This window comes from Dipodomys spectabilis, unplaced genomic scaffold (genome assembly GCF_019054845.1).
Source record: "Dipodomys spectabilis isolate Male_0828 unplaced genomic scaffold, ASM1905484v1 ptg000006l, whole genome shotgun sequence".
Classification (NCBI taxonomy): Eukaryota; Metazoa; Chordata; class Mammalia; order Rodentia; family Heteromyidae; genus Dipodomys; species Dipodomys spectabilis.
This window is the reverse complement of record NW_024870683.1, coordinates 17,268,679-17,277,552: the sequence shown is the minus strand read 5'-3', so window position 1 is coordinate 17,277,552 and position 8,874 is coordinate 17,268,679. Positions and strand designations below refer to the sequence as shown.

The following is an 8,874-nucleotide window of genomic DNA, read 5'->3' as shown; positions in this document are numbered from 1 at the left end:
AAGCCTAGTCGAATGAATCTGGTAAAATGGATTACCCAAGCCATAAGCTCCAAATCCAGATTTACATGTTTAAATCCCAAGGGTGATGGCTACCAATCAAAAGCTCCTCCAACTTCACTGGAGTTTAGGGACCCTGACCTTAATGGGGGAGAAAAAAGTGGTTTTTCCCAGTAGCCCACCAGTGGGTCTTTGCCATCACAACGAAAGAAAGGGGTGGGGGTGGTCTTGGCTCCCACTTTTCAGTAACTGGCCTCGTTCCACGGGGAGGGGCTGAAGCCCGCCCGGCCGCAGAAGGGAGGATGTTTCCCGGGCCAAGGCTGGGCCCTCATCCCCATGGAAGCCAAAAACCAAGGTGGAGGACAGAAGTCAACCTTCGGAGCGACCGGCTTTCTGGATCCTAGAGGGATTCCTGCCTTTGGCAGAGTGAGGCGTCTGGGGTCGACATGCATTCCAAAAATGCTTCTGTGGTCGGAGAGGAGAGGAAAAATCTGGGATAACACATATTCTGAAAGAAGAAGAAGAAGAAAGAAGTAGGTACCAAGATCTCGAGCTTCACACAGGTGACAGCGACAACGCAGTGACGTGGCACCTGGCGCCGCAGGAGCTGCGGGGGGGGGGGGGGGGCGCACGCGCGGCGGGAGCACCGCCGGCTCCGGCTCCCCGGGTCCCCACCTCTTCTTGTCCCTTGGCTTCCCCCGGGGCTGACTTGGCTGGTGAGGGGGCTCGGCCGCGAGGGCGGGTGGAACCCAGCTCTCCACGCCCGAATCCAACATAAACACCACGCGAGCCTACGTGTAGCAAACGATACTGAATACCACACTCACGTTTAAAGAAGGAGGAGGGGGGGGGAGGAGGGCGAACACATTTCCCGGCTGGAAAATTACTGATCCCAAACCCGGAGGCGGGAGGGGGCGGGGAGGCCGCGTTCTAAAGGCTGAAATAACGATCCCTTTTCCTTTCCTCCCGGCCGGCGGCCGCGGCGGCGGCGGGGCTCGGTGGGCCAGGGAGGCGGGCCGCTCACCACCCAACCCCGGCTCCCCTGCCCGGCCCCGAGCCACTCCCCCCCCCCCCCCCCCCGCCTCGCCCTCACCCTTCTTCGGTGGGTCCGACCGGCCCCGGAGCCTAGGCAGAAGCGAGCGAGTTGTCGTTTGACCTTCACCTCGCCTCTTCACCTCGCTATGACTCAGTTTTCTCATCCATAAAGTGGACGGGGGAGCGCGTAGCTTGCCAAGCGCTTTGAGAGGCCGGGTTGAAAGGTGTCAGTGCGCCTCGGGTTCCCAAATAAATCTTTCACCCCCCCCCTCCCGCCCTCCTTTTTATTTGTAAATAGCGAAACCCGCACTCCGTCCCCCATCCCCGGCTGGCGGCTTTGCGCCCGTGGCAGGCGCGGAACACCGCGGCTTTTTGGAGGCTCCTGCTCCCCACCACCCAGAGTTGGGCACCCGCCTCCTCTCGCTATCCCCTCCCCACCTCACCCCACCCACACCCGACGGGAGCCCGGCGACGATCAAGAGGGAGACCAGGCCCAGCCCCGGACCGAGGCGCAGCGGGGCGGGAGCCCGGCTTCGGAGCGCGGCTGCAAGGGGCGGGCGGGCTCGGTGAGTCACTCGGATCCTCGCGCGCGCGGACGGCGCGGCCAGCGCGTACACGAGCTCAAGGAGGGGCGCGCTGCCTTCTCTCAACTACCAACAGCCGTCCCGGCCGCGGGCTTCGAACCCACGGGGGACCGAGTATGGAGGCGCGGAGGGTCCCCATGGCGCCGCCAATCAGATCTGTACCGGGCTCCCCGCACCCCCGCGCCCCACGCCGGAGACGCCGCAGCCACCACCGCCGGCGTCAGCGCGGCTCCAGCCTGCCAGCTGCCCGGCTGGCGTCACGGCCCAGCCCGGCCAGGCCCCGCCCCGCCCGCGCCCCTCCTTTTTCCCCCGCCCCCACGTGCGTGGAGTTTGTTTATTTAGCTGTCATGGCAACGCGCGGGGGGCCGCGGGAGGGCGGGGAGAAGAAAGAGAGGGGCGGGGCCTGACGGCGGACCGGGGCGCGCTGCGGGAAGGAGGCGGGGGTAGGCGCTAGCCGAGAAGTTATAAAGTAAGAAGCGCGCGGCGGCCGCCGGCAGTTCCCCGGCCCCAGTGAGCGAGCGCGGCTGCGGGCGCGCGGGGAGCAGAGGCGGTGGCGGGCGGCGGCGGCACCCAGAGCCGCCGATTGCCCCTCCCCGCCCCTCTGGCCCCCCACCCACCTACCCGCCCGTGGCCCGCGCCCATGGCCGCGCGCGCCCCGCGCAGCCCCCAGGACTCCGCGCCCTGCGCCGCCGCCCAGCTCGCAGCTCCGCGCCACCGCGGCCATTCTCACCTGGCGGCGCCACCCGCCCACCGCCCCGGCCACAGCCCCTGTGCCGCCGACGACAGCCGCAGCGGCCGCGACCGCGGCGGGGGACGCCGCTGAGCGGAACGCGGCGCAGCCCGCCCGCCGGACCTACTCGCTCGCCTTGCTGACTGTTGATATTTTGATACGAGTTTACAACTTTCCCGAGAACTTTTGCATACAAAGGAACTTTTAAGAAAGGACATCTCGAGTTCATATTTAATCCTAAGAAGACGAATATCGGGCAACTTGGGTGTTTTTGTGTTTTTTGTGTTTTTTTTCTTGGCTTGGGGCTTCGCTTCTAGATTTTCCTTTTTTAAATACTCGGTGACTGGGGTTCGGGTACCCCCGCTTCTTCGGACTCCGGAGGACCTTCTTGGCCCCCCACATTAATGAGGTAGGTGAGATGCCGGGTGTTGGGGACCGGTGGGGTGTTTGGGAGCAGTGGCCGGGGACCGGTGGGGTGTTTGGTGGCCCCGAGCGGCCCTGACGCCTGCCTCCCTGCGCCCGCCTGGTCCGCAGGCAGCCACCTGGCGAGTCTGACATGGCTGTCAGCGACGCCCTACTCCCGTCCTTCTCCACGTTCGCGCCCGGCCCGGCGGGAAGGGAGAAGACACTGCGCCCAGCAGGTGCCCCGAATAACGTGAGTGTCGTCGGGGGTGGCCCGGGACTCCCGATGTGTTTCTGTGGGTGAAGTGGGGCTTAGGCGGACCCTGGTGTGTGTGTGTGTTGGGGCGGGGGGGGGGGGCGGTGAGGATCACCCCGGGAAGGGACGCACAGGCTCCAGGATGACTGGGGTGTGGGGGGTGTAGATTGAACGTGTGCCGTGTGTGGTCTGGGCGCCGCCAGGGGCGCACAGCGGTTCCCCACTTGTCTCGAGGACGGTAGGGTGGGCGCGTGCGGGCCACCCGGGCGAGGGGAGGGGGAGGTGGTGGCTAAGTCCGGAGCCACCGGCTGGGCTGGGGTGAGCCTTAGGAGGGCGTAGGCGGTCGGGTGGCGAGGGTGCCCCAAGTCCACGGGCGCCTGGAGAGTCCTTCCCCCCCTATACACACCCCCGCGCCCCGGGATCCGGCGAAGGAGGAGATAGGCTGGGGGACGGTGGCGCTCGTTCCCACGAAGGCGAACACACACCCCGCCGCTCCTCGGACCTCGGCGGTGGTTGGGATCTAGCTCAGCCTATGTCACCTTCTCCTCCCCCCCCCCCCCCGTCCACACCCCCCCCCCCCCCGATCTCACGTCTGGGAGATGTTGGGGTGGCGTTTTCCCCGGGACCAACGCCACCGAGTCGGTACATACATAGTCGGGGTGGCAGCAGGGGATGACGACTAACGGCCTGTCTCGCGCCCGGTCCCCTCTGCAGCGCTGGCGGGAGGAGCTCTCCCACATGAAGCGGCTTCCCCCGGTGCTTCCCGGCCGCCCCTTCGACCTGGCGGCCACCGTGACCACGGACCTGGAGAGTGGCGGAGCCGGCGCGGCGTGCGGCGGAAACAACCCGGCCCTCCTGCCCCGGAGAGAGACCGAGGAGTTCAACGATCTCCTGGACCTAGACTTTATTCTTTCCAACTCGCTGTCCCATCAAGAAGCGGTGGTCCCCACCGTGTCGTCGTCCGCCTCCGCCTCGTCCTCGTCCTCCCCGTCGAGCAGCGGCCCTCCCAGCGCACCTTCCACCTGCAGCTTCAGCTATCCGCTCCGGGCCGGAGGGGACCCGGGGGTGGCACCGGGCAGCTCGGGCGGCGGCGGCGGCGGCGGCCTCCTCTATGGCCGGGAACCCGCGCCTCCTCCCACGGCTCCTTTCAACCTGGCGGACATCAACGACGTGAGCCCCTCGGGCGGCTTTGTGGCCGAGCTCCTGCGGCCCGAATTGGACCCGGTGTACATCCCGCCGCAGCAGCAGCAGCCGCCGCCGCCGCCGCCGCCAGGTGGCGGGTTGCTGGGCAAGTTCGTGCTGAAGGCGTCGCTGAGCGCCCCCGGCAGCGAGTACGGCGGCCCGTCGGTCATCAGTGTTAGCAAAGGCAGCCCGGACGGCAGCCACCCGGTGGTGGTGGCGCCCTACAGCGGCGGGCCGCCGCGCATGTGCCCCAAGATCAAGCAGGAGGCCGTGGTCTCCTCGTGCACCGTCGGCCGGCCCTTGGAGGCCCACTTGGGTGCGGGACCCCCGCTCAGCAACGGCCACAGGCCCAGCGCGCACGACTTCTCCCTGGGGCGGCAGCTCCCCAGCAGGACTACCCCGACCCTGAGTCCCGAGGAACTGCTGGCCAACAGGGACTGTCACCCCGCCCTGCCGCTGCCCCCGGGCTTCCATGCCCACCCGGGGCCCAACTACCCACCCTTCCTGCCTGACCAGATGCAGCCGCAGGTCCCGCCGCTCCACTACCAAGGTCAGTCCCCGGGGAGGAGGAGGGAGATTGGGGGGGGGGGGCGCTTAGGGAACTCGGGCGTGTCGGTCGGGGGTCACATCCCCCCCCCCCACAGTGTTGTGACCTCCACCCTCTTCAACCCCTACTAGAGCTCATGCCACCCGGTTCCTGCCTGCCAGAGGAGCCCAAGCCAAAGAGGGGAAGAAGGTCGTGGCCCCGGAAAAGGACGGCCACCCACACTTGCGATTACGCGGGCTGCGGCAAAACCTATACAAAGAGTTCTCATCTCAAGGCACATCTCCGAACCCACACCGGTAGGTTGGGGTAAGGGGTGGTGGGGAGGCGGAGGCGAGGAAAGGCCGGGAGGTTAGGTGGGTGTCCTCACCTCTCCAGGGCTCTGGAGTCGCCCTGGACTCTCGTTTCCTGAGAGTATCTCCTTAATCTCCTGGATCACAGGGGGGAAGGACACAGCAAACTGGCGCCTGCGTTTTTGCCCAGAAGCCTTTTGCTTGATGGATGGTATCTGTGCTTAAATGCGCAGTTTCGTTAGGCCCTTAAAAGGCAGGGAGATTATCGGTGCAGGTGGGCCTCTCTCTTCGCTTGGTAATCAAGAAATTATACTTTGCAGTGCAGGAATATGATGGCGTTTTAAAAAAGTCAATTCTTAGTTGTTGTTTTTTTCTCCTGGATTGTTTTTGCTGGTTCTGTTTATGTACCTTTTGTTTAAAATCCAATCCTTCTTTGGTTTCTATTTTACTGGTTATGATAGCCAGGGAAATTTTGGGTTAAGATGATCGATGTAAGCCACTCACCTGAACCTCCTAGAAGAGACTAGTCTGAGCAACATAGCAGGACCCCACCCCTTTCTCAATAATAGAGAGTTTTCAGTATTGTTTAAGCAGATGCATATAGTTGTCTTTGACGTATTGTTTATGAAAAGTGGAATGTTTGTGCTGGAATGTTAGCCACCTGTGGATTTTTAGAGCCAATTGTAATGGGATAGGATATTTGTGCCAGTCGGGGCCTTTACATTACCAGTAATTTGCCACAGTGGTGGTTTTGGCTCCCGAGAATGAAAACACAAGAAATGAAAAGATGTCTCTATTGAAGTGTAGATACGAGGGGTGTGTGTGGCTCTCCTAAAAATGAGCAACTACTTAAAACAACAATGATCGGTTATTATTCCCGTTGATGTGAAATTTAATACGATCCTTTGTGGTGGCCAAAAGTCATTGCTGGGTTTTTGCAGAAGTGGACTGAGGTATGTGGGGAATCGGCGTTGACATCCCTGCCGTGGCTTCAACGTTTTTGTTTTTGTTCATTTTCCCCTTTACTCTGTACAGGTGAGAAACCTTACCACTGTGACTGGGATGGCTGTGGGTGGAAGTTTGCCCGCTCTGATGAACTGACCAGGCACTATCGAAAACACACGGGGCACCGCCCCTTCCAGTGCCAGAAGTGCGACAGGGCCTTTTCCAGGTCGGACCACCTGGCCTTACACATGAAGAGGCACTTTTAAATCCCAGACAGTGGATACATCCGACGACCCACACTGCCAGAAGAGAATTCAGTATTTTTTTTTTTTTTTCAAACCTTTCACGTTGTCTTCCCATGTGGGGAGAGCTCAGCTGGCAAAGCACTACAATCATGGTCACAACAAGTCAGCTGGTGAAATGGATAATCAAGAGAAAGGAGGAATCCAAAAAAGACAAAAAAATTAAAAAATAAAACAAAAAAAAAATCAAAGAACAGATGGGGTCTGAGACTGGATCTTCTATCATTCCAATTCTAAATCAACTTGAATATGCCTGGACTTACAAACACCACAATGGGGGTGACCGGAAGCTGTGGATATCAGGGTATAAATTAGATCCCTCAGTTGGGGGGAGGGGGAGTAGGGAAGACCAGAATTCCCTTGAATTGTGTTTTCAGATGCAATATAAATATACAGATCACCTTGTATTCTCTTTGCCTTCTAAAAGCCATTATTCAGTTAGAAGAAGAGGAAGAAATTTCAGGTACAGAATATGTGTTCTAATAGCCTAAATGATGGTGCTTGGTGAGTCTTGGTTCTAAAGGTACCAAAAGAGGAAGCCAAAGTTCTCAAACTGCTGCATACTTTGACAAGGAATCTATTTTTGTCTTCCGATCTACATGTATGACCTAAGTCAGGTAAATTATGCCTGGTTTACTTTTAACATTTTTTTTATGCAGACAGTCTGTTATGCACTGTGGTTTCAGATGTGCAATAATTTGTACAATGGTTTATTCCCAAGTATGCCTTAAGCAGAACAAATGTGTTTTTTCTATATAGTTCCTTGCCTTAATAAATATGTAATATAAATTTAAGCAAACTTCTATTTTGTATATTTGTAAACTACAAAGTAAAAAAATTGAACATTTTGTGGAGTTTGTATTTTGCATACTCAAGGTGAGAATTAAGTTTTAAATAAACCTATAATATTTTATCTGAACAATGATGTCACTGTTTTATTTTTATCTTAAAAGTCCATGCAAACCAATTTCAATTGAAACTAGAGTACAGGGCACAGAAGTCCACTAAAAAGCCATCTGTAATAACAGGGGAAGGCTGGTACTGGGGCTGGAACTCGGGGCCTGGGTGCTCTTTTTTACTTAAGGCTGGCACTCATCACGAGCTACAGGCTCTACTTCTGGCTTTTTGGTGCTTAATTGGAAATAAGTTTGTTATGGACTTGGATTTTCCTACCTGGGCTGGCTTCAAACTGATTCTCAGATCTCAGCCTCCTGAGTGTCTAGCTAGCCACCAAGGCACCTGGCACCCACGGTATCTTGACAAGTTATAAAAGACTTGTTCTAAAATGCTATCACAGTTGGGTTCTGTTTACAAATCAATATTAAACTATGCAGTTTCCTCCCTTGAATGTCCTTTTCTAGGTAAAAACTGCTCAATTCTTTCATTTGCTCAGTTTTAATGACAGTATTCCATTGGTAAACATACAATTCCTGTTTCACAGCTTAAAAAAAGATGGAATGGTTTGTCTTTATTTAAAAGTAAATGAAATTACAGCTTTCAGAGGCCTGGCTTTGCATTCCCTACGGAATTAAGAGCAACAAAAGAAATTTCCCCAGGCAAGGCAACCCAAGGAACATAGTTCCACAGCGCCCTCCTGAGGACTAAAGGCTTCATTTATGCTGTTTCATTCCCTTAACGAGGTTCAAACCTGTGTGTAGCAGATAAAACTTCAACAATCCCTCTGAAGACAGAGAATTAGACAAAATTAAAATACTCAGATTGGGGAGGGTTGGGAGCATTCATGAGCAGTAACAACCCCTCCCTCCCCACACCTGCATTGGGAATACTCAAGTTTAAAAGTGTAGGTGGTGACTTTATATATGTATGACGTTTACATTTCTGGAAGGTTGTAGCTATTTACGTAGCATTTAATGTTAAAACTATACTGTCATAACCTCAAAGAGATCATGGTAAAGTTATTTGTAGCTCTCACAAAATGGAAAAAAGCAACGGTGAGGCTAGTTGACACTTTTATCATGGTGCTGTATATAACCAATAAGAGCAAGGGGACTTGAACTAGCTGACATTTTCTCTGGAGTGTTTATTAGCCATCTTATCTAGTGTCCATAGATGTGTTTGTACTGCAATACCTTTTATAAATAGAATTAAAAACAATCAGAGGAACATAGTGGATCACACAGCATTTTCTTTGCCGTTTCAATTAAGAGCCCAGCATGACTGGGAAGCATGGCATGTGTCTGCTTAAAAGAAAACAGGTGCATCAATAGGATGGAATTTTATGCGGTCAAGAACATATTCAAAGCATACTTAATGACATGGAAAAATGTTCATGGTATGTTAAATGGAAAAAGTAGGATATACGACTATAAACAGGATGACTAGCTGTGTGCCTTTGTGTGTGATGGAGAGAAAGAAACAATAGGAAATTAAAGGACTTAATTTTCTCAGGAAGGAAATGCCAAAATATTATTAATGGTCACAGCTTAAATTTTCCTTTTGAGTTTCCAAATTTTCTAAACTAAGAATAAGCATGGAGAAACTTTTTAAGAATGCAAGTAAAAGTTTTTAGGTTTTATTTTTTTTTTTTGATTATGTAAAGAAAAGGCCTATATGCTGAGAATTATTTTCCTTCGTGTTGAATAG

At 55.1% G+C, this 8,874-nt stretch overlaps 1 protein-coding gene across 1 annotated transcript; it reads left to right on the top strand.

Moving 5' to 3' along the window:
• The first annotated feature begins 2,316 nt into the window (after nt 1-2,316).
• Nucleotides 2,317-6,577, top strand: Klf4 (Kruppel like factor 4). The gene is made up of 5 exons (XM_042697615.1): nt 2,317-2,755; nt 2,881-3,001; nt 3,719-4,736; nt 4,865-5,029; nt 6,059-6,577. Exons 1-5 carry the CDS (start codon nt 2,751-2,753, stop codon nt 6,232-6,234), a joined length of 1,485 nt encoding a protein of 494 aa, XP_042553549.1. The 5' UTR covers nt 2,317-2,750; the 3' UTR covers nt 6,235-6,577.
• The last annotated feature ends 2,297 nt before the right edge of the window (nt 6,578-8,874 follow it).

Coding starts and splice junctions, on each gene's coding strand:
- Klf4 (XM_042697615.1), top strand. Junction 4,737..4,864: donor CCCGCCGCTCCACTACCAAG/GTCAGTCCCCGG, acceptor AACCCCTACTAG/AGCTCATGCCACCCGGTTCC. Junction 5,030..6,058: donor ACATCTCCGAACCCACACCG/GTAGGTTGGGGT, acceptor TACTCTGTACAG/GTGAGAAACCTTACCACTGT.